The sequence below is a fragment of the Cetorhinus maximus genome, chromosome 25, assembly GCF_964194155.1.
Source record: "Cetorhinus maximus chromosome 25, sCetMax3.hap1.1, whole genome shotgun sequence".
NCBI classification, from domain to species: Eukaryota; Metazoa; Chordata; class Chondrichthyes; order Lamniformes; family Cetorhinidae; genus Cetorhinus; species Cetorhinus maximus.
Window position 1 is genome coordinate 6,776,179 of NC_135903.1, and position 25,457 is coordinate 6,801,635.

Below are 25,457 nucleotides of genomic sequence, written 5' to 3' on the forward strand. Positions count from 1 at the left end.
GAGCCAGAGGTGAGATTTGGAGGGTTTTTTTTTAAACGCAGCAAGTTCTGATGATCTGGAACACACTGCCTGAAAGGGAGGTGGAAGTGGATTCAATAATAACTTCCAAAAGGGAACTATTTAATATTTTAAGAGAAAAAAAAATCCAGGCTGTAGGGAGAGAGCAGCAGAATGATACTAATTGGATTGCTGTTTTCAAAGAGTTGGCACAACCTTGTTGGGCTGAATGGCCTGCTTCAGCACCGTGAAATTCAATGACTCTACGTGGGATCAAGTTTAATACCCATGTTTTAATATTAGATCATGAGCTCACTTAACATGTTAAACTAGTTGGTGCAGCGAGCCAGACATTTGTATGGGCCTGCCAACAAATTTTGAAAGTCACATTAGTCCTGCTCTCTCATTAGAGAGAGACGACTGGTGGTGAGTTTAACCTGAGGGTCACCACTCTGGCAAGGGGCAAGGTTGAGAAGGCACGGCCTTCATGGATGACCTCAGCTAGTACAGGAATTGAACCCACGCTGATTGGTGTCACTAACCAGCCATCCAAGCTAACCCACCCCCACCAACAGATTAATAGTTTCAGCATAGCTCCTCCTTTCCAAATTCTTACTTCATAACATTTCTAAGAAGGACGTGATTGAAAATAGAAAATACTGACAAAGTGTAGCAAGCTCTTCAACATGTGAAACGAGAAAATACAAAGTGGATGTTTCAGGCTGGGACCCTCTATCGGAATTCAGAAGCATCTATTTAAGATTACAGTTCAGATGCCCCCTCTATTATGGATTATTATGCTTATAATTACTGTTCACTGTTCTCAACAGTGAACAACACTCTTCTTGGTGGTCCAGAGTTCTGTAGGTAACCATTTCACTAAATATTGAATAGGCTGACAGTCTTTTCTGTAGAGAAGGGATTAATCTGAGAGAGATCTTTAAGATTATGGAAGTGGTTGATAGGATATCCTTTGAGGTGGTATTTCCAATTGCGGGTGAGACCGGAACTAATGGCAATAAATATCAGATGGTCACTAGTAAATCAAATGTGTCGTTCAGGAGAAACCCCTTTACACAGAGAGTGGTTAGAATGTGGAACTTGCTACCAGCAGGAGTGGTGGAGGCAAATAGCATGGATGAATTCAACAACCATTTATATTTAAATAGCGCTTTCAACGTAATGAAATGTCCCAAGGCACTTCACAGCAGAATTATACAACAAAGCTTGACACCGAGCCACATAGGAGATGTTAGGTCAGATGGCCAAAAGCTTGGTTGAAGGGGAAGATTTTAAGGGAGGTCTTAAAGGAAGAAAGCGGGCTAGAGGGTCAGAGGTGTAGGGAGGGTGTTTCAGTGCTTGGGGCCTAGGCAACGCCACCAATGGAGGAGCAATTAAAACTGGGGATGTACAAGAAGTCAGAATTAGGGCAGCACGGGTATCTCAAAGGTTGTGGAGTTGGATGAATTCGAGGCAAAGTTAAATAAGGATGAAGTAGAAAGGGATAGAAGGATATGATGATGAGGTCAGCTGGAGAGGGATAGGAAGAGAAATGTATGGAGCATAAAAATCACTGGCATGGACCTGTCAAACCAAATGGCCTGCTCTGTATGATAAATAATGTGTAACACTCCAAAAAAAGATCTTAAAGATTTCACTTGTCCTTTGAGCCCTGGGGTGGTACCTGAATTCTTCAGTTGCTAGCTCCTGTTTGCGCCACTGGCATTTCTGAAGCTCTGTGATATTTTTAATAACGTCCTCTTCAGTCTGCCTGCAATTGAACGTAAGAGGAAAAAAAAAACAGATGAGGGGCTTCGAGAAAAGAGAATTATTGATTTCTTCAAAACGCAGAGGTACATGATGATATAAGCAGTTTATTTGACTTAGGCTGTCAGCAACAGAAGAGTGAGAAGAGTCTCAAGTGGACAAGTTTCCAATGACTTCCAAAAAAGTGCTTTTTTCCCCCGACTTGCATTTTATTTCTGCGAATGTGGGATAGACTCTCAGCAAAAGCAGCCAAGGTGGAGCTGATGATTTCTTTTTGGATAAATAGCTAGTTGGGATTGTGATTGCAGGTTACAGGAAGAATTATAGGGTTAGAAGCTCAAACATTACAAGTCAGGATAGTTAGTAAGCAGACACCATAGATTTAAGATAATTGGGCAAAGAAGCCAGGGAGAGGTGAGGGGGCAATTTTTTTATATATATATATATATATATGCAGCAAGTTATTATGATCTGGAATGCAGACTCTGTTGGATGGTGGAATCAGATTCAATAGTAACTTTCAAAAGGGAAGCGGATAAATACTTGAATAGGAAAATTTACAGGGCCAAGGGGAAAGAGCAGGGGAGTGGGATTAATTGGGATGACTCCTTCAGGGAGTCAGCTTTGGCACGATGGGCCCACTAGCCTCCTCTGGTGCTGCAGGATCCTATTTATGGCTACCACAGATTCTGTGCTGCTGGATGGGGTTTAGTTCTGCAAAGTGCAACAGGCCAGGCTGAGTCATGGAGACGCAAGCACGAATTAATTTTTGGGAATTTTCCTCGATCCCCTTCGGTGGTCCATGAGTATTAATCACAAGTTACCCCCAAGGTAATGAATTATTTTGAGGAAAGTCACTGAGAGGGTCAGCGGTAACTGGCCTCTGGAAGGAGTGGGCTTGATGGGTCCTTGTTCTATTCTTATGAAAGAATGCGGAAAGGATCAGAAGTAGCATCGAGTTCCTACCTCAGTGTAGAGTCAGGATGGCAGATTCTTTCCTTTTTGTCTTTTACTGATGTTTGTTTTGCCCAATGTTAAGATTTCAAAATTTTTTCCAATCGACTTTAACAGACTTTCTTCCCAGGTTTTCAGCATCTTGCTTAAATGTTCTGTTCTCCTGCATTCCATCAATCCCATCATCCATAAAAAAATCCTATACCTGTCCCCTGACAAAAGCTGAAACTTGTGCAATATTCAGCCATATCCCGTTTTTCTTTACACAGATGCTGCCTAACCTGCTGAGTTTTTCCAGTATTTCCTGTTCTTATTTCCTCCCGTCTCAATGCTTTGATTGCCTTTGTGCTGATTGTCCAACATCAAGTTAGTTCGACAAGTTTAACTTCAATAAAATCAAAGCAACAAACTTCACTCCCTTAAATGATTCCATTCCCCCCTATCCCAGCCATTGTCTCAGGTTGAACTGAATTTCTGTTTAACCCAGAGCTGAACTTTACACCTATCAACATCTTGGAGGTTACCATTGACCAGTAACTGAACTGGACCAGCCATATAAATACTGTGGCTACAAGAGCAGGTCAGGAGCTGGCAATTCTGCAGAGGGTAACTCACCTCCTGACTTCCCAAAGCTTGTCCACCATCTACAAGGTACAAATCAGGAGCGTGACAGAATACTCTCTACTTGCCTGGATGAGTGCTGCTCCAACAACACTCAAGAAGCTTGACACCGTCCAGGACAAAAAAATCTGCTTGATTGTTTGTGGATGGCATGCCATTTAACATTCACTCCCTCCCATCACTGACACACAGTGGCAGCAGTGTATACCATCTACAAGATGCACTGCAGCCAGTCACCAAGGCTCCATCGACAGCACCTTCCAAACCTGTGACCTTTACCACCTAGACGGACAAGGGCAGCAGATGGGAACACCACCACCTGCAAGTTCCCCTCCAAGCCATTCACCATCTTGGCTTGGAAATATATCGGCCGTTCCTTCACTGTCACTGGGTCAAAATCCTGGACCTCCCTCCCTAACAGCACTGGGGGTGTACCTACACCACATGGACTGCAGCGGTTCAAGGAGGCAGCTCACCATCACCTTCTCAAGGGCAATTGGGGATGAGCAATAAATGCTGGCCTAGCCAGCAATGCCCACATCCCATGAAATAATTAAAAAAAACACCCTTTTTGCCACATCACCATTTTCAGAACATTGTCCACTTCTACATTTTCCTTAACTCCTCCGCCACCAAAATATTTATCCGTACCATTTCCACCCCCAGAGTTTACTATTCTGATGCTTTCGTTCTTGAACTCCCCTTCTCCATCCTCCATGAACACCAACTTGTGCAAAACTTGCTACACATAGTCATTTGGTTGTACAGAGCTTCCGTATTGCTGATAAAAGAGACATGCGGTCGAAGCTTTTCATGTTGCACTCATCAGGATAACTACGGAGGATAAACCAACAGTAAAGGGAACAACAGTTTGTACTGCATGAGAAGAGAATGCTGATTGGTTGACAAATGAATTCTGATTGGTAATGGTGTTGCCATGGAGAATACAGCAGAGAACAGTTAACTGCCAAGCTTTTGTTTCAAATTCAAACCAGGTAGGTCAAGTCTGATTGGTCAAGGCATTGCCATGGGGAAGGAACCAGGGAATGGCGGTCCGCCAAGCTTTTGTTTAGTTAGAAAAGGCATAATGTGTGAATGTGCTCCTTCTGTCTGTAAAGGGTAGGGCCCTGTGTGTGAATATCTGTAGCTTCTAGCACACATAAGTGAGTTACACTGCAAGCATAACTGATAATCTGAAATTGAGTTTCGGTGTAACCCTTAGCACAATCAGGGCTGTTTAGCAAGTATTGCCCAATCATGGAATCACATCTAATGTTGGAAACTGTTTTGAGTTTTGCAAGCACAGGCTGGTTGGGTACAGTCAATACTTTGTCTATTGCAAACGGCCAAAGTTTGATATGATCTGCCAGTCATTGGGATGTACAACCTACATACCTGACATCACACCAGCACTGAAATTCAAATACCACATTATTCATTTGTGTGAGAGGTAGAATGTCTTTTTGGTTTGATGGCAGCATCCTGTTGGTGTAGAATACCACTCGTACTCCTCCACATAGTAACAGTGTAAAACAACGAACATCACCTGTTGCTCAAATTTTTGAGACACCTTACACTTTCAGGGTAATCTGAGGTAGACTGGACACTTTTCAGGGCTGGAAGTGGTGGTCTTGGGCCCATATATGAGTTTGCTTTGAAAGCATATCTCTTTGTTTCTGCTGCACATGTTCCATTACCCACTCACCTGTCCTGACTTAGTCTGACTCTCAAACTCCAAAAAGACCACTTTTAAAAATGTTTGTCCATAAATTGTTCAATGGTCTTTGTCTACTCGACCTCTGCAATCTCAGACAGCCCTCTACAAGCCCTCCTTAGCTGCATTCCATCACCTCCTTATGTCCTACTATTGATGACAGAGCCTTCTGCCAGCTAAATTCTACTCTATATGGAGCTCTCTCCTTAAATCTTTCCACCCCTGTTTCTACCTTTAAAAAGCTTGACCTGTTTCTTGGGCCAAGATTTCAATTACACCCCTCTTAGGTCATCATTCATTGCTACTTGCGTTTAATTGTACACAGGTAATGTGGATTCATTTGTGCCCCTATAAATAGACACAGAATAATCACAAACTGAAACTGAGATTATTGACTTAGAAGGTGTACACTTGTGATGTGTGGCTCTGTAAATAAACGCTTATAAGAGTGTGTAAAGATTGGCTCAAGTTCTGTCCTTCACCAACTGGCTATCTGGAATAGAATATTCATCTTCCTTACATCTATTTGCGAAGAGCTTTAGCACATTTTCACTTTTATAAATATCTTGTGCTTCTTGTAATTCTATTCTGCAGCACCCACTCTTGTAAGCCTGGAGAAATGCTGTCACTTTTGAAAGAGTTGCTATACAACCACAGACATACTGAGCCCGAAAATCCTCAATGCAGCCTTACATATACCAGAGAAAGGAAGGAAGACTTACATTTATGTAGCGCCATTCACGATCACCATGCTTTATATTCAATGAATTATTTTTAAGTAGTGCTTTATCACATCCAGAAGTCTCAAAGTGTTTCATAAGACCACCAGTGTCAAGTGAAACAGTCTCAGGTGCGGTGACAATGAGGGCTGACATCAGTACAGAATAGCCCGGAGATGAATGACCGCTTTCAATTATGTATGGTATTCACTGAGAGAATTTTTTAAAAATTCATTAATAGAATGTGGGTGCCTCCACCACTCTGATCTTATGATGGAGGGAAGGTCATTGATGAAGCAGCTGAAGATGGTTGGGCCGAGGACACTACGCTGACAAACACTTGCAGTGACATCCTGGGACTGAGATAATTGACCTCCAAAAACCACAACCATCTTCCTTTCACACAGAATCACAGTGCAGAAGAGGCCCTTCGGCCCATCGAGTCTGCACGATACGTGAGAAACACCTGACCTACCTACCTAATCCCATTTACCAGCACTTGGCCCATAGCCTTGAATGTTATGACGTGCCAAGTGCTCATCCAGGTACTTTTTAAAGGATGTGAGGCAACCCGCCTCCACCACCCTCCCAGGCAGCACATTCCAGACTGTCGCCACCCTCTGGGTAAAAAAGTTTTTCCTCACATTCCCCCCTAAACCTCCTGCCCCTCACCTTGAACTTATGTCCCCTTGTGACTGACCCTTCAACTAAGGGGAACAGCTGCTCCCTATCCACCCTGTCCATGCTCCTCATAATCTTGTACACCTCAATCAGGTCGCCCCTCAGTCTTCTCTGCTCCAACAAAAACAACCCAAGTCTATCCAACCTCTCTTCATAACTTAAATGTTTCAGTACAGCCACTTGTGCTAGGTATGACTCCAACCAGCGGAGAGCTTTCCCCCTGATTCCCATTGATTCCAGTTTTGCTAGGGCTCCTTGATGCAACACTCAGTCAAATGCTGCCTTGATGTCAAGAGCAGTCTCTCTCACTTCACCTCTGGAGTTCAGCTCTTTTGTCCATGCTTGAACCAAGGTTGTAATGAGGTCAGGCGCTGAGTGACTCTGGCGGAACCCAAACTGGGTGTCAGTGAGCATGTTATGGTTGAGTAAGTGCCACTTGGTAGCACTGCCAACAACAATCCCATCACTTTACTGATGACTGAGAGTAGATTGCCAGGGTGGTAATTGGCTGCATTGGATTTGTCCTACTTTTTTTAGACAAGACATGCTTGGACAATATTCCACATTGCCTAGTCGATGCCAGTTTGTAGCTGTACTGGAACAGCTTGGCTAGGGGCGCAGCAAGTTCTGGAGCACAAATCTTCAGTAGTATTGCTTGAATACTGTTAGTGTCCATAGCCTTTGCAGTATCCAGTGCCCTCAGCTGTTTCTTGATATCGCGTGAAGTGAATCGAACTGGCTGAAGACTGGCATCTGTGTTGACTGGGACCTCCAGAGGAGGCTGAGATGGATCATCCACTCAACACTTCTGGCTGAAGATTGTTGCAAATGCTTCAGCCTTGTCTTTTACACTGATGTGCTGGGCTCCCCCATCATTGAGGATGGGGATATTTGTGAAACCTCCTCCTCCAATCAGTTGTTTAATTGGCCACCACCATTCACAACTGGATGTGGCCAGGACCGCAGAGCTTAGACTTGATCCATTGGTTGTGGGATCGCTTAGCTCTGTCTATCACATGCTGTTTTCACTGTTTAGCAGGTAAGTAGTCCTGTGTTGTAGCTTTACCAGGTTGACACCTCGTTTTTAGGTATCCTGGTGCTGCTCCTAGCATGCCCTCCTGCACTCTTCATTGAACCAGGGTTGATCTCCCGGCTTGGTGGTAATGGTAAAGTGGGGGATATGCCGGGCATGGGGTTACAGATTGTGGCGTATACAATTCTGCTGCTGATGATGGTCCACAGCACTTCATGGATGCCCAGTCTCTAGTTGCTAGATCGGTTTGAAATCTATCCCATTTAGCATGACGGTAATGCCACACAACACGATGGAGGATATCCTCGATGTAAAGACAGGATTTCATCTCATATGAACATACGAAATAAGAGCAGAAGTAGGCCATTCGGCCCTCAAGCCCGATCCGCCATTCAATAAGGTCATGGCTGATCTGCTTCTGTTTCAAGTTCTACATTCCCATCTACTCCCAATAAACTTTGATACCCTTGCCTAACAAGAATCTCTGCCTTAAAAATATTGTGACCCCGCTTCCGCTGCCCTTCTAAGGCAGAGAGTTCCAAAGTCGCACAACCCGCGGAGAGAAAATTTCTCCTCATCTCTGTCCCATAAGAGTGACCTCTAATGTTAAAACAGTACCCCCTAGTTCTAGAATCATCACCCCCACCTTGTCAAAAGACCATTCAGGATCTTATAGACTTCAATCAACTCACCCTCACTCTTCTAAACTCCAGTGGAAACAAGCCCAGTCTGTCCAACCTACCCTCATAAGACAACCCGTTTATTCCAGGTATCGATCTAGTAAACCTCCTCTGAACCGCCTCCAATGCATTTACATCCTTGCTTAAATAAGGAGACCAAAACTGCACACACTACTCGAGATGCAGTCTCACCAATGCCCTGTATAACTGAAGCATAACATCTTTACTTTTTTGGACAATTCCTCTTGTAATAAAGGATAGCATTCCATTAGCCTTCTTGATTACTGCTGTTCCTGCATACTAACGTTTTGTGACTCATGCATGAGAACACCTAGATCCCTCTGCACCTCGGAATTCTGCAGTCATTCTCCGTTTAAGTAATACTCTGCTTTTTTATTCATTCTGCCAAAGTGAACAACTTCACATTTTCCCATATTATACTCCATCTGCCAGATTTTTGCCCACTCACTGAACCCATCCATATCCGTCTGCAAACTCCCTATGTCTTCTTCACAAGAAACTTTCATACCTATCTTTGTGTCATCTGCAAATTTAGCTACCATGCCTTCACTGCTGTCAGCTAAGTCATTGATATAAATTGTAAAAAGTTGAGGATCCAGCAAAGACCCCTGCAGGACTCCACTCATCACATCCTGTCAATCAGACAAAGACCCATTTATGCATACTCTCTGTTTTCTGCCTGCAAGCCAATCTTCTATCCAGGCTAATATGTTACCCCTTACACCACAAGCTTTTATTTTCTGCAATAACCTTTGATATGGCACCTTATCAAATGCCTTCTGGAAATCCAAGTACAGTACATCTACAGGCTCCCCTTTATCCACCGCATATGTTACTCCTTCAAAGAACTCTAGTAAATTTGTTAAACATGATTTTCCTTTCACAAAATTACGCTGACTCTTCCAAATTACTTTGTGTTTTTCTAAGTGCCCAGCTATAACCTCTTTAATGATTAATTCTAACACCTTCCCCATGACAGACTTCAAGCAAACTGGCCTATAATTTCCTGTTTTCTGCCTCCCTTCCTTCTTGAATAGAGGGGATATATTTGCTACATTCCAGTCTGATAGAACCTTTCCAGAATCTAGGGAATTTTGGAAAATTAGCACTAATGCATCTACTACCTTGTTAGAATATTTGTCTCTCTACTAAACACTTTGAAGTGTACACCATCTGCATTGAAAAAGATTTGGCCTATTTTGCACTTATTTTGCTGGTCAGTAGAACTTTTTTCTCTGGCTTGGTCAAGCACTGCCATAAGATAGCCAGCTACAGACTAAAACCCTTTGACTGGACCCTAGATATCTTCTTTATCCCAAACCAGAAAATGGCACCTCATGCCGAAGTGAATTTTTAATCGTTGCTTCCTTATCAGTTACCCTTAAGTTTGTCTATGTGTCATTCATGGCTCAGTTAGTAGCACCCTCACCTGAGTCAGAAGGTTGTAGATTCAAGTCCCCCTCCAGAAACTTGACCACAAAAATCTAGGCTGTCATTCTAGTGCAGACAAAGTGAGTGCTGCACGATCGGAGAAGTCATCTTTCAGATGAGACATTAAACTGAGGCAGATGTAAAAATCCCACAGTACTATTTTGAAGAGCAGGGGAGTTAACCTATGTCCAACTTTTATCCCTCAATCAACATTACTAAAACAAATTGTCTGGTTATTAACACACTGATGTTTGTGGGAACTTGCCGTGTACAAATTGTCTGCCTTGGTTCCTGTATTGGAGCAGTGACTATGCTTCGAATTTACTTTATTCACTATTAAGGGGTCTGGGATGTCCTGAAGCTACGAAAGGCACTATATAAAGGTAAGTCTTTTTGTTTAAAAAGGCTTTTCAGAATGATATAGCCAAGTTAGGGTGAACTCTTTTATCATCCAGAGAGAATAAAGAGCCTCTGCAAAACTGACCTCGCCGTGGTGTCATCAACAAGTACCATGGTAGCACTCCTCCATTTGACATCTTAGCAGTGTGCTTGTTTGGAAATCAATAAAGAACAGATTGTCAAACCCTGTTTTTATGTAGTCGGTGTCCCTTTAATGTGATACAGGAACAGAACATGATACCACATTCTCCAAGTAGTTGGAATGTAAAATGATTTTTAAAATTCATTTACAGGATGTGGGCGTCGCTGTCCAGGCCAGCATTTATTGCCCATCCCTAATTGCCCTTGAGAAGGTGGTGGTGAGCTGCCTTTTTGAACCGCTGCAGTCCCTGTGGTGTAGGTACACCTAGAGTGATGTTCGGGAGGGTGTTCCAGGATTTTGACCCTGATAAACAGCTTGATGCCCATTGCAATAACCTTCTTGTGTGGGTGAGTGTAACACACTTGGACGGGAAAAGGGGACTTTGGACCTATGATGCCCAAAGCTCTCCACCACTGGAGTTCTCCGCTTGTCATTTTTGAGTCTGCTGTAGACCAGTTGATAACTACATTTTTCAAAAGAAGTCATTCATCATTGCATCATGTGCCAATCAGGATGGTAGACGGCAAATAAGGTGGAACTTTGGTTCATTGTCATCCAGCAATTCCTAGGTTCTCTATGTCACTTTCTTGTCTTTCAAGTAATGTTCGGTGTAATAGTGTGGCCATTTATGTTGGGATTCTCCTACCATGAGCTGTTCGGCATGTTTGAGTTACAGAGCCCTAATCGTCATGACGATAATGATACACATTGATAGCGAGAGGAAGTTGGCATGTTTATGGAAAGGAAGAATTATGAATGGAAATACAGAATGCTTTGGGATGTGACAGAGTTTAAGTTCTGCTTCCTGGCCATCTGGAGATGGAAGGCTGCTGGATGGAAGCCAGGCCCAAGAAACAGTGTTAAAACAAAGTGTGGACTCCTCCACTATGCCCTTGCTGCTCTGGTACATCACCTCATTGGCAGTCAAAGAGCAACAATAGGAGCAGGGCACCCTACCCACCCTTTCACCTGTGCGTTGTCATGAGCTGTAGAACTTAGCCTGAAAGTAACAATCAATGAGGTAGGACAGAAATATAACTGGAAACTTCGCAGAGATAAGCATGTCAGTTGTGAATCTAATCAGCATTTCCTTTTGGAGACTGCTTGCAAGAATGCAGGGTGTTAAGAAATTATTAAAGGAAGTCTCACCCTTGAATGGGAGATGATGCAATCTCCCTGTAAATCCTCGCACATCTTGTTAATTGCTTTTGCCAGAAGTTCAGCACCTGACTAAACAAAAAAGTGTCATTAACTGCAGAACTGTGTCGTAAGTATGTAATCACTAACTTGGTACATATAGTATTCTATGGAGTTTATATTATAAAATATAACCCAGTTCTCTCATTGTCCAGATTTTTGGCAGGGCTATTTTAGGAATGCAGTGAAGAGGAAGGATTGACGATGATTCAATGCTTCATAAATTCTGCCATTGGATGGCTTGTAGGAGACTCCTCTGCCATCTTGGATTACATGGAATGGGCAGTTAACAAGCACAAAATGAGTCCTTCAGAGGGTCAAGAAGAACATTGGACTGTGGAAACTCTTACATGCACCTTAATGATTGGCCTAAGAGTGGCAAAGCTAGAAAACCAGAAATAGGTCAGCTGACCATCAGTTACGTGATATAACCTTCGATGAACGGAGAAAGGGAGGTGAGTGATAATAAATGTCTAAGAAAAAGGCCACTTCATTGTAAATGTTTGTGCTTCAATCAGACAGTGATAACATTTGTTGAGGCACAAGCTCTCTGCAGTGACCAACACGTTGCCTCAAAAGCTCATTGCATCTAGAATGAACCATCTGATATAAATAACAATTCTCCCATGAAGAATCCTTTGTAACACGTTACGGTTAAACAACAACAGTTCTGCACCTTACTATTGGTATTTAATCATTGAAGCTCAGGAAGAGCAGCGAAGGTTTACCCGACTGATTCCTGGGATGGCGGGACTGACATATGAGGAGAGATTGAGTCGATTAGGATTATATTCGCTGGAGTTCAGAAGAATGAGGGGGGATCTCATAGAAACCTATAAAATTCTAACAGGACTAAATAGGGTAGATGCAGGAAGGATGTTCCCGATGGTGGGGGAGTCCAGAACCAGAGGTCACAGTCTGAGGATACAAGGTAGACCATTTAGGACTGAGATGAGGAGAAATTTCTTCACCCAGAGAGTGGTGAGCCTGTGGAATTCGTTACCACAGAAACTAGTTGAGACCAAAATATTGTATGTTTTCCAAGAAGGAGTTAGATATAGCTCTTGGGGCGAAAGGTATCAAAGGGTATGGGGAGAAAGCAGGAGCAGGCTATTGAGTTAGATGATCAGCCATGATCATAATGAATGACAAAGCAGGCTCGAAGGGCCAAATGGCCTACTCCTGCTCCTAGTTTCTATGTTTCTAAGAGCCCATTGCATAACTTGCCACTTCATGCTAATTTCAGCCAGACAGCAGTAAGAACAATGGCTACTTGGAGGTGGTAGCAGAGTGCAGCAAGTGCCACTGGGACTGCTGTTCCCCAATACAGATCGGTGCCTTTAGGAGAAATAAATTGGAGAGGAAAAGGCAAGAGGATTAAATGGGCCACTAATGAAGCTGTAAAATGTCATATTGCCCCTGCTTAGTGTGTCATCTAATACCATAGTGATAGTCCATAGATTTAAAATAATTCAATGCTTTGCAATGAGCAGACTTATAGCAGGTGAAATTGAACAAACACTGAACAAAGTCAATGGAATTGAATGTTAGGCAGGGTCTATAACACATGAGGAATGTGATTCTGTCTCCTTTGCATCTCCGCCAATGTCCAATTTCAACATCCTTAAGTTTTAATACATTTATGGGTTTTGGTATCTTAATGGATTTCTGACTGGGACCTTCCCCAGTTGAATTCACTATTTTTTGCTAATCAGTTTATTTTAAAAACCCTTACCTTTTCTGAGAGATGGTAATAAAGAGGCTGGTTCAAGTGAGTTGGCAGTACTGGACTTGTGTAGGTGTTGCTAGGCTTAGAGAGTCTCTACCTGCAATCTTCTACACTCAAGGAAAATTGTGCTGCCTATTAACAAGCCAGAATTTGCTAGAGTGGGTTATTATGTGGCATTCCCGATTGGTTAGACATTTTCCTGCACATTTCAGCTCATAAATGTTTTGCCTTTGAAGTGTCAGGAAGATATAATAATTCTCATACAGTTATTGGAATTTATTGTAAAATAGTGGTATCTGTGTTTGTATGTGTGTGTGTGAGACTTAATTGGATTATAAGCAGCTGGTCTGAAGGCTTTGATGTAAACATGGGGGAGGTTTAGAATGAAAGATGTAAAAGGACATTTGCATTCTCAAATAAACCAGATTAGATTGTTTTCAAAGGAGGGGTGAAATGTGTCACCGAGCCAGGTGATGTTTAGAAACAGCGTGTTTATTTTTCCCAAAGATTACTGGTAAAACTTAATGCTATGAGATAGCTTTATTATCAGAAAGATAAAGTCCAAAGACATAGTGAAACAATGGGAATTTGCGTTCAAAGGAGAAAATACCTATAAAGGAGTGAACGCTGTGTGTAAGGATAGGCATTTTTAAGATCTAACAAGTGTGAAAAGCCTTCAGCATCTATGCCTCAAGCTGCTGTTTTCAAAGAACTGAAGTTAAGAAAACTCACTTTGAATTCGACTGGTTCAGGATATTGTGTGTTACTTGCCTGGGTCTTTTAAAATCTATCTGTATAACTGTTGCCTTAATGAAAGTGTAACTGGGGGTCAGATTAAATAGGGAATTTAGAAGTGATCATAGTAGTAATTTGTAGATCTATGTATGTGTTTAAAATCATTTCTCTTATTAATAAATGTTTTGTAAAAGCCTATAAGACTTAGTGGTCTTCTTACTACTGAATTCAAAGCCCTCATCTCAAAACATACAAATTTCAAAATTAGTTGTGGTAGTTATTTCAAGTTTCCCTCTGGGATTTAAACAACTCAGCTATTACCATCAACTGTGCCATAACGAAGCTGCTGAAAGTGTGAACTGATGACAGGGTAGCAGGGGCAAGAGGTATGTGATCTTGATGAATGATGAGATTAACAGTGTAGCTCCTTAACCAGTGAGATTTAAGAATTGAGAATTAAGAGAACAGAGGGACAACTGAGAAAGACGGTGAATTAGAGTGGGGGAATTCAATGTCAAATCAAGAAAGAGAAATCAAGAGAGGGAAAGAAATGTTGTATTAAGAGACAGAAGAAGGAATAGAAAGGAAAAGAACAAAAATAAATTTTTTATTTGATATTTTATATTTTTGAAATCTCCAGTAACAATTCTATGCCTGAAGAACTAGTCACTTTCTGGACCAGGGAAGTTGATTGGCAATCATTATATTGTTCAAAGGGTACTTACTCTATTACTTACTAGCCCTAACATTCTGTGGTGAGGTTAATGGACAACTAATGTGCAAATGCAGTAAATTCATGAAAATCATGCGGAGACTGAGGACAAGACATTGCTGTTGTAAAGTTCATGAGGCAGCACAAATCATCTGGCAACTTCTCATGATTCACAATTCACGGGCATCTCTTCCTCAGCACAATGTGCAAATTAGTCAGCAGCTTAATAAACAGTGTGTGTCATTCACATGCATTAATGTTTCATCAAAAAACACCGAGGTAATTGAAAGAAAAGAACAAGAAAATAACTTTGCAATTTTCCAATTTGTAGTCCGTCAATGAGGAGCACCTGTTTGAAGATTACATTGAGACATTGGCATTGATTCATCAAAATGTATTAAATTGATTAAATGTTGGCCTTGCCGGTGTTACCCACATTCCACGAATGACTAGAAGAACACTGAGTCAACTGAGGTTTTCTTGAGTTTCCTGAAAATGCTCCTGTTTTTACTCTCATCTGAGCTGGAGTAACAATAGGATCCAGCACCCTTTGTGGGAGCAAGGGAAACATCGGTTAGGGTAGGGATAGAAGGCAAATCCTCCAAGGATACCCTTGGCATCTCCAGGGAGTGGTTCTAATGGGACACCCAAAAACTGGCCACCATGTTGTCTACTGGACTCTGGAATGAGTGGGGCACAGAGAGATTTCAAGATTAAAGAAAATGGGGAAAAATGTTAAGGAAAGATGAACATGATCCAAAGACTTAAAATAATGAAAGTAGTTGATCATGGATCTACAGATCATTACCCTGTGCAGATCCAGATCTGAGGAACCAGACAATATGGTTAAAGGATCAGTCACAGTCTAAGAATGCAATTTATGGAACATCTAGAGAGCATTCCTGCTCATCTTAAGTATGTTCCAAAAATGCATCATGTTGGTTATGGTCTGGTTTTCCCCAGGGAAAATCAATCATGCAGCAGGGGGCTTCAAAGAGGCAGATGGCCCCTTATTTGCATATTCAAAAGGAGTTTAAACACCTTTTTCAGGTGTGGACAATGCATGTCAATTTTTTGGTCCACTTCCAGCTCATGGTAAGCATTTGCTTCCTGGATGCCATATTAGAGGCTTAAGACGCCATTAAGCACCAGAAACATGGGGATTGTGTAGCCAAATTTCTACCCTGTAAGATGGATAACTGAGTCAAGCAATAAACATTAGCGCAGCTGATGCATTTGAAAGGAAACTGAACCAGTTTGTCACTTCACGAAAGGAGTAGAAGTATGCATGTATTATGGGAAACAAAAAAATGAAAGATAGTCACAACATACTTTGAAACAGCATTTGAAATAGTAGAATGAGGTGACTGAACATTGTTCCTTCCTACATTTTCATTTATGTGCTTAAGTCTCCTGTCCTACTGAACAGATTATTGTTCAATCAATAAATTTTCTACTCATTTCCATCTCCTTCAAAACTTTCTCTCTAACTATCAGTTCTATGGTCAGCTCTCCCAAACTCTACCCCACTAGGATTGAATTTTTGCCATTTCTCCAGGGGTCTTCTGCCAAGTTATGACAATAATCAGTGGAAACAATTGTAGAAATTCAACCCAGCTTCTTACCTGTAAGTACAGGTGTCGCAGTCTCTGTCACCTGCTTTTTTCTGACTGTAATTTATTCTCTTTCCTTCAGTGTCATTGACTTGTAACCTTGAACCAAACACATAATTAAGCTTCAGTTTTGACAGCCGCTGTGTAAACCTGGAAGACAAAACAGCCACCAAGCCGATAGCAACAGCAACAAAGCATCAGTGACAATGGACACAATGGTTTTCTTACTGTGGTTTCTTTACTATGTCATGCCCAGTACAGACATGAAGATGTTCCAAATTTTAAAGATACATTTTTTTAGAAGTGGATACCAAAAGCTGTTTAAGACAGCTGTAGCATATCCTGTGACTTGGCAGCATACAGATCCAGGCATATCTGAAATGCAAGCAAATATCTAAATATATATGGGCAGTCATAGCCACTTGTGAAATTCACCCATCCCTTTTGTTAAGGAGGTTGCGTCAACAGACAAGACCATGGACAACAGAGACATCATAACCCAATGGGTGTTAGACGAATATGAAATGGATCTCTTCGACCTTTCAGTGTGTTGTTCTGGCTCCACATCTCAAACACAAAGGCTTTGATTGTCTGAAACTCTCAGCGTGTGAAAAGCCACAACACAGGAAGGTTAACGATCTAACACAACATCTTATTTGGAAAAGGACTTTGAAGTTGTCGATGGTCACATGGGTAAGACAGCCATGTCTGTTACCTGCTTTTGAAAATATAACAGTAGAAGCTATTCTAAAATAGATACCATCAGAAATAAGCCAACAAAGCAGCTGCAGATAACTACACAGCCAATTTAGTAAACAGCTATACCCGTGAGATGAGATGACCTCCTGGGAATTCAACTACAAGAAGCCTCACAGCTTACTGAGAATCTTCTGCTTTCACAAGACCTCCACTCATCAATTCATCCAAGAAGCTACAACCCTGCTACGAATGAAACTGCAATCATTTCAGATTGGAACCGTACTGTTTTTCTCTTCATCTGTATCTAGTCATTGTGTGTGTAATAGTGTGTGTATAATGTCATGTTTAAATCTCCAGGATAAATGTATGCTCATAAAAAATCTCCTTTATTTTTAAATTCACGAAAGCTTGCTGCTAGAAATTATTTAACTTGGGACAAATCACCAAGGGTAAGAAAACACACTATCTTCTCACATTAAAACATTTTGATCACAGACAACAATAAAACACAACAGCTACAACAATAACTTGCATTTATACAACACCTTTAACATAGTATAAGAACAAGAACACTTCACATTTATATAGTGCCTTCAACATAAAGAAACATCCCAAGGTGCTTCACATGAGCATTATAAAACAAAGCATGACACCAAGCCACATAAGGAGATATTAAGTCAGATGACCAAAATTTGCTTAGAAGGGTCTTAAAGGAAGGAAACAAGGTAGAGAGATGCAGAGATGTAGCGAGGGAATCCCAGAACTTAGGGCCTAAGCAACTGGAGGCGCTAGAATCTGAAATATTCAAAAGAGTGTTATCAAACATAATTTGCTACATAACAAACTACATAAAGAGATATTAAGACATGGAAGAGGTAGGTTGTAAAAGGAACATGTTAAAGGTGGAGAGAGAGCCAAGGAAGTGGAGAGCTTTAGAGGGGGAATAGGACAGATTTCACTTTGGGTACAGACAGACAAAGGCGCAGCCAGCAATGGTGCAGCAATTAAAATTGGGGATACACAAGATAATGGCAGAGCGAAGAGATCTTGGAGAGTTGTAGGAAGGTACAGAGATAGGGAATGGCAAGGACTTGGGAGGATTAGAATTTTAAAAGCTGAGACATTTATAAGATAAAATCATTTGATGTGCATTGTTGTTAAATACTACATGTTTCTTTGTCATAGAACAATTCTTCCTTTTCCTGTTCATTTTTCTTTTTAAAACAGATAGCCCATAGTGGATGATGTAAGGGCTCAAATAATCCCCACAAATTGTACAAAGGGTAAAACAATGAATGCAGTATAACATGGTTCAGGAAGGATGTCCAAAATTAGAATGTCCTGGAAAGCAGTTTGATATAGGAGTTTTCCAGGACAGTCAGAGGGCTGGGAAAAAACATCCTTTCCATTCCATCACCCAGCTAGGCTCCACTGCTGCAATATCAGTGACCGTCTACTTCAGGACAGTGACTATGCTTCAAAATTATTTCATTGGCTGTGAAGTGCCTTGGGATGTTCTAATCATGTGAAAGACAAAAGTGCAGGTTTGTTCTTCATCCTTTCTTTCATAGCCATCACAAGACTATCAAGAACAGACACATATTGGCATTGAAACTCGAGAACTAGAGACCAAAGATGCACTCAGCAGCCTTAGGCTTGATGGGCACCTAGCTATTAGTGAAATAACTTGTATCCTGCACTAAACTGCAAGGAGTCAGAAGCACACATGTACTAAATCACTACGTGTCTTCACGCATCAGCCTCCAAGCTGCCAACACCATTATAAATGGATATCAAAAAGCATAAAGCCAGGTAGCCACAACATTATACTCACATCCAGGAACCAACAGCAACCATATGTAGAAGAAGCATCAAACATGTATAACCTAAATCTGAATTAGTCCAAATATGTTTTTTTTTCCCATTTGTTCTTGGGATGTGAGTATTTCTGTCCAGGCCAGCATTTATTGCCCATCCCTAATTGCCCTTGAGAAGTTGGTGGTGAGCGGCCTTTTTGAACTCCTACAGTCCGTGTGGTGTAGGTAGACCTACAATGCTAAATTAATCCTTACATGTTTTACCTCATAACATGTCTTCTTTTGTTCCTTTCCTTCTATTGCCTGTACATTTGCTTAGGAATTAGATACTCTGGCAAAGACCCTGTACTCTTTTTTTTCACATTTACTTTCCCCACTCCATAATGAATCATGGAGCAGCCAACATCAGCAAGACCCAAACATCCTGTTCATTTCCCACTAGAAATTCAGCACTTTAGATGAAGATTCAGTTCCTCTTCAGGGAAACCAGTTGATGTTGACCTCAGTGGCACCCAACTTTAGTATTGTGCTTGACCTGGAGCTGGACTTCAATACCCACATCAAGCCATTCAGCAAAATCACCTACTTCTCCACTTTTGGGGAGATGGAGGTGTAATATTAATGTCGCTTGGCTAGTAATCCAGAGACCCAGTCTAATGCCCTAGAAACAAATTCAAATCCCACCATGGCAATTGGTGAATTTAAGTTCAATAAATTTTTTTAAAAACTGGAATTGAAATCTATTCTCAATTATGGTGACCATGAAATTATCATCAATTGTCGTAGAAACCCATCTCTACCACTAATGCCCTTCGAAATCTTCCATCCTTACCTGGTCTGGCCTGCATGTGACTCCAGATCCACAGCAATGTGGTTGACTCTTAACTGCCCCCTGAAATGGCCTAGCAAGCCACTCAGTTCAAGGTCAATTGAATTTAAAAATGTGTGGAAAAAACTTCACAATACCACGTGCCCCTGACCTTTACCTCAATGCCACCACTGAAACCCTCCAATACCATCTGTATGTTTGATTCCTCCAATGTACTCCCTTACCCCCTCCTGATCTTTAAAATCCTCAAATTGCTCCACAGTCCCTCAGGAGTCTCCAAATTGATGTCACCGCACTCACCCTCCACTGCGGTCTATGGTGTCTGCCGCCCACTCCTCCATTTTGGTTGCAGTAATGTCAGCCAAAATATCCCCAAACCACTCCTAAACCACACAAGACTTCGATTTTCTCCCCAAAATCCTCTGCAAAGCCTTTCTCTCAAGCCATGCTTTTGGCCTTCCACCTAAACTACTCTCAAATAATAGAACACCAAATAGTAGAACACCTTAGGACCTTTAGCTTTAAGAACGAGTTATGTACCATTTTATATCTTTCACCAGTCACCAGTGGTTGTGTGAAAAACAATGGATCACTGAGTCCCGGATTTTGTTATGCACTTTTTGTGCAATTTATGATAGATATATGTAAATTAAAGGATGTCAGTCAGAGGTGACCTGAACATGTTTTCTAGAAGCACTTGCAGGCTATAGCATTCAGGTACAGATGCCTCGAATTTGTGTCAACTCCCAACCTTAGCACCATAGTATTTCATCAGTGTGGTTTCCTCTTATTTCTCTCAGTAGTCATTTCTAAACGATATCAGCAATACAGAGATACCTTGTAATAATATGTGCCCACATAGATTTGGGTTGAAACTGTTCAAACTTATTCTACATAGGACTCTCACAAGTGGCACATGGCAACCATCCTGACATCAGTATGAGCAAGATTGGAAACCACATCCGGAAAGCTGAAAGGTTGCTATGCCAACCTGTTATACCACCCGTTATCTACTGATATTGTCAGCAGTAATTTCTAGGTGATAGTCTTAAATCATTTTGCTAAAATTCCTACTGTTAGAGAGGCTGTTAAAGGGAGATAGTGGCATTGTGGTAATGTCACTGGACTAGTAATCCAGAGGCCAGGTTAATGCTCTGGGGCCATGGATTCAAATCCCACCATGGCAGCTGGTAGAATTTAAATTCAATTAATAAAATCTGGAACATAAAGATAGTTTCATGATCACCATTACTGAGGCTATCATCAATTGTCATAAAAACCCATCTGGTTCATTCACAATCTTTAGGGAAGGAAATCTGCCATCCTTACCCAAGCTGGCCTACATGTGACACCAGACCCACAGCAGTGTGACTGACTCTTAACTGCCCTCTGCAATAACCTAGCAAGCCACTCAGTTCAAGGGAAATTAGGATAAAAGCAAAATACTGTGGATGATGGAGATCTGAAATAAAAAAGAGAAAATACTGGAAAAACTCAGACGGTCTGTGGAGAGAGGAACATTTTGACTCCAATTATGACTCTTCATCAGAACTGGGGAGAGGAATAAATGTGATGGGTTTTATGTTGTTGAAAAGGGGGGAGGGGCAGGAGGGGCAAAATAGAAGGTGAGGGATAGGTCGGAGGGCAGAAGAGATTAAGTGACAAAGGTGTCATGGACAAAGAGAGTGGTAATGATAGTATTAAAGACTAAAGCAGGTGTTAATAGCAGAAAAAGAATAAGCACTGTCTGAAAGCAAAACATGAGAACAAGATACAGACTGGCACTGGGCGAGGGGAAAGTGAAAATTGAGTTATTGGACTGAAGTTATTGAACTCAACATTGAGTCCAGAAGGCTGTAAATTGCCTAATCAGAAAATGAGGAGGTGCTGTTCCTGCAGTTTGCATTTGGCTTCATTGGAACAATTTAGCAGGCCGAAGACAGAAATATGAGCATGAGGGCAAGATGGTGAATTGAAATGGCAGGTGACAGAAAGGTTGGGGTCATGCTTGTGGACTGAGTGAAGGTGTTCGGCAAAGCAGTCACGCAGTCTGCATTTAGCCTCCCCAGTGTAGAGGAAACCACATTGTGAGCAGCGAATACAGTAGTCTAAATTAAACAAAGTGCAAGTAAATCACTGCTTCAACTGGAAGGAGTGTATGGGGCCTTGGACGGTGAGGAGCAAGGAGGTAAAGGGGCAGGTGTTACATCTCCTGTGATTGCATGGGAAGGGGATGAGAAACTGGGGGTGATGGAGGATTGGACCAGGGTGCCACAGGGATAACAGTCCCTTCAGAATGCTGACAGAGGAGATGAGGGGAAGATGTGTTTGGTGGTGGCATCATGCTGGAGTTGGTGGAAGTGGCAGAGGGTGATCCTTTGAATACGGAGGCTGATGGGTTGGAAAGTGAGGACAAGGGGAACCCTTTTGTGATTCTGGGGTGGGGGGGGGGGGCGCACGCGGAAAGGGGTGACAGCAGAAGGGCGGGAGATGGGTTGGACACAGTTGAGGGAAAAGGTCAACCACCATAGGGAGGAAACCTCGGCTGAGGAAAAAGGAAAACATGTCAAAAGCACCACTGTGGAAGGTAGCATCATCAGAACAGATGAGATGGAGATGGGGAAATTGGGAAAATGGAATGGAGCCCTTACAGGAAGCAGGGTGCGAGGAGGTGTAGTCGAGATAACTGTAGGAGTTGGTGGGCTTGTAATGAAAATTGGTATTCAGCCTATCACCAAAAATGGAGACAGAGAAGTCAAGGAAGGGAAGTATCAGAGATGGACCGAGTGGGGTGGAAATTGGAAGCAAAATTAATGAATTTTACCAGTTCCAGACGAGAGCATGAAGTGGCACCGATACATTCATCGATGTACCGGAGAAAGAGTTGTGGGAGAGGGCTTGAGCAAGGTCTGGAACAAGGAATGTTCCACATACCCCACAAAAAGACAGGCATAACTGGGGCCCATGCAGGTACCCATAGCCACACCTGTTTATTTGGAGGAAGTGAAACAAGTTAAAGGAGGAATTGTTCAGTGAGGGAAGGTGGGGGAGTGTGGTGTTGGATGGGGATTGTTCAAGCCTCTGTTCAAAGACAAGTGGAGAAGGGACAAATGTTGGCCTTGCCAGCAATGACCATATTCCAGGAAATAATTTTTAAACAGATTACGTCGTGATCAGTACTATAATACGATGCTGAACTTGCATTCCTTGTTTTACAAGTTCACAGGATTTATGAGTGAGTCCATGTGAATCAAATCTGGTTTTCATAGTAAGCCAGTATTCTACTATTTTGTAAATTATGGTTATTGTAATAACAACTAAATTGAGAAACAATAGACCTGCTTGTTTGTCCTCTTTGCATTTCAAATATGACCTGCATTTACATGTCATTTTTGAGATATACACTCCTCTATTCAGCTGTTAACAGATTCAAAATTTATGGCTACATTTTTCAATATTATACATCGTGTCTAGTAGTTATTGTTAGGGGGGAATTAAATATATACATTAAAAAAAGAGAACACAGTAAGAATTTGCTGAACATACTTAAAAACTCCAGGCAGCCATTGATGCTAAAAATATTAACAGTTGAGGATAAGCAGATGGACATTGCACACAAAGAGGCTTTGAGTTTTTGTGTGATTTACACATAAGTCAAGAGATGAGCTAATGTCCAGTAACAGGCAGGACAATTCAAGTGGTGCAATGATGCGGTGAAGCCTTGAGAGCTGGACTGGACATAAAACATGGCATAAAGTTGGATTAAGTGTACTCCTCTCTCAGATAGGGATGGGGCAGATGCTTTTAGTTTAGATATGGGAGGACATACATTAGACAAAGAGGGGGCTTTGCATAAAACTGGTTAAAGGAAGCCTGAGTCTCTGTGGTTGCTGTGTGATCGGGGATTGTAACTTCTCCTCTTCAACTGGCCTATGTGGTAGTTGCTGGATTGGAGAGGGGACCTTCTTCATTATAGTGACACACCCACATACTACAGATAATAGTTACATACCTAGACTTTATATTTGAGACACATTATTAACAAACTGTAACACAAGTCATAAAGTAGGGCACATGACTCATGAGACAGATATCTAGATTAAATGCTTGATGCGAAATAAAATGATGTGGTGATGGGGAAAGTGCAGGGGAGTGCGGTTAATTGGATAGCTCTACCAAAGAACAGGCACAGACATGATGGGCCAAATGGCCTCATTCAGGGTTGTATCATTGGATAGTGAGAGTTACTCAGTGTTAGCATTCAAACACAAAACTTCCCTAGTGAGGGGTTAGTCAGCAGGAAATATCCTTTACCACAATGTGCAATACAAAGTACTGCTTCACCCAACATGGAAAATATATGTTATTTTATTTTAGAAAACATGTCATCAGGGAATACACAGGCATTTGCAACGTTGCAGGTCCTGCTTAATGGCCAAAGTGGGGATGAGAGGCTATCACTCTGCGATACTGAGCAATTGCCCCTTTGTCTTTTTATAAACAAAAATATAATTAATTTTCTCTTTGCATTTAGACCTCCCAAACTCAAATGTCAAGGCTTGCCTGAGATAACAGGCAGCTATCCTGTTCCCAGGATGTTGCTTAATGTTGCTCAGTAACCCAATTACTAGGATACGTACAAGAAGGTTCCCATGGAGGCTAAATCTGTCTCTTATCATGTGGAGAATTGCCCGAGGCTCTCTCACTTTGCTGATGGAATAGTCAAGGTCAGAAACAGCCAGTAGCACAGCATCACACACCAGCTTCCCCTGCAGTTCCGCTAAAGAAAGCAGTAAAGTAGTCCCCACAATCACCACCCACCCCCTCCACCCCCAAGCAGGACATTTGGTTTTATTAGAAATCTTAATCCAAAACTCAGGAGCAGAATCTAAAAAGAGCTCCCGAGGGCCAGGTGCTTTTTTTTAAAAAAAGAAGTAGGAGAGAACAGAGCGCAGGGGTGATCGTACAAACCAAACTTTCCTAAAACAGTTCCAGGAAAGTGAAAACTGGGGCTGCGGGGAAAAGGATCGCGATTAACGAGACTTGGTGGGGTCTGTGTCGGAATATTCAGTGGCCCACAGGAGCCAGTGAGTGAGAAACATTCTTGTAACGGGGTCGCAGTTATACCTTAACTGCAAACCCCATGCATCCTCCATGTAGACAGGTTACCTGCATCCTCAACCCCCCTGGGTACAAAACACATTCTCCAAAACTTCAGCCCAGCGCAGACTGCAGAACATGACGATGCGTCCCTGCCATCCAAAAGTCCCAATTGTAAACCTAACCCGCATTCAGCGGAAAGGAGCTGCTTTTTTTTTTGTTGTTGGAAATATAATTACATACCTGTAATGAAGCAGCTCTTCAAAATTCACCACAACCATCCCAGACAGGAAAACCAGAAGCCCAAAGCTTAAGAACATTAATCTCAAGGTACATATGCAACGGGCCATAGCGATCAAGGCGGGTTGTGGAAATGCACCGGGCAAAATTAAAACGTTTCTTGTTTTCTTAATCCAAACGGGATTTTTCTTTCCCCCACCACCCCCACCACCACCACCCCCCTGCCCGACAAATAAAGGCACATCAGTTGTTCACAGCGAAGGTCAAAGCGAGAATCCCTGAGACTGAGACTGAGACCAGCAGCGGGGCAGCTTTGTCCAGTTGTTGGTGCATCTGGGCTCCCCGGCACTCGGGGCTGTATCCTCCCCCAAAAGGTGCAGCTAACGCCGCGTCCCGGTCAGAATGTCCTGTTATGGGATTAGCCCTTTCCCACACGGACCTCTCACCCGCACATCACCGCCGGCTTTGGCTACAGTTATTTAAGGTGCGTCTCTGTGAAACATGACTCAGTGGGAGAGGCGAATATGGAGGGAAATCCATTGGCACTTGCGGCCCCAAAAGCGACCTCAGCATTTGAATCTCTCATTCAGCGCATATGGCCCCTGGTATTTATTTGTGGCATTAATT

The 25,457-nt window shown here is 42.1% G+C and overlaps 1 protein-coding gene across 5 annotated transcripts in view; it reads right to left on the minus strand.

The window, feature by feature from the left end:
• The window catches only part of LOC144667837 (alpha-2,8-sialyltransferase 8F-like), a 1,155,130-nt gene extending 1,130,030 nt beyond the window's left edge, over positions 1–25,100 (minus strand). For 2 of the 5 annotated variants that reach the window (XR_013573380.1, XM_078529352.1), the window contains exons 1-4: positions 24,834–25,024; positions 16,158–16,295; positions 11,309–11,389; positions 1,682–1,768 (exon numbers count right to left, since the gene is read on the minus strand). Coding sequence is in view for 1 of the 5 variants with exons in the window: in XM_078529352.1 (XP_078385478.1) it covers positions 1,682–1,768; positions 11,309–11,389; positions 16,158–16,295; positions 24,834–24,940 (413 nt within the window). In the remaining 4 variants the exon portion in view is untranslated. Of the gene's footprint in view, positions 1–1,681; positions 1,769–11,308; positions 11,390–16,157; positions 16,296–24,833 lie in introns of all 5 variants that reach the window. The other 3 variants (XR_013573381.1, XR_013573383.1, XR_013573382.1) reach the window with 3 other exon arrangements.
• Positions 25,101–25,457: the final 357 nt, after the last annotated feature.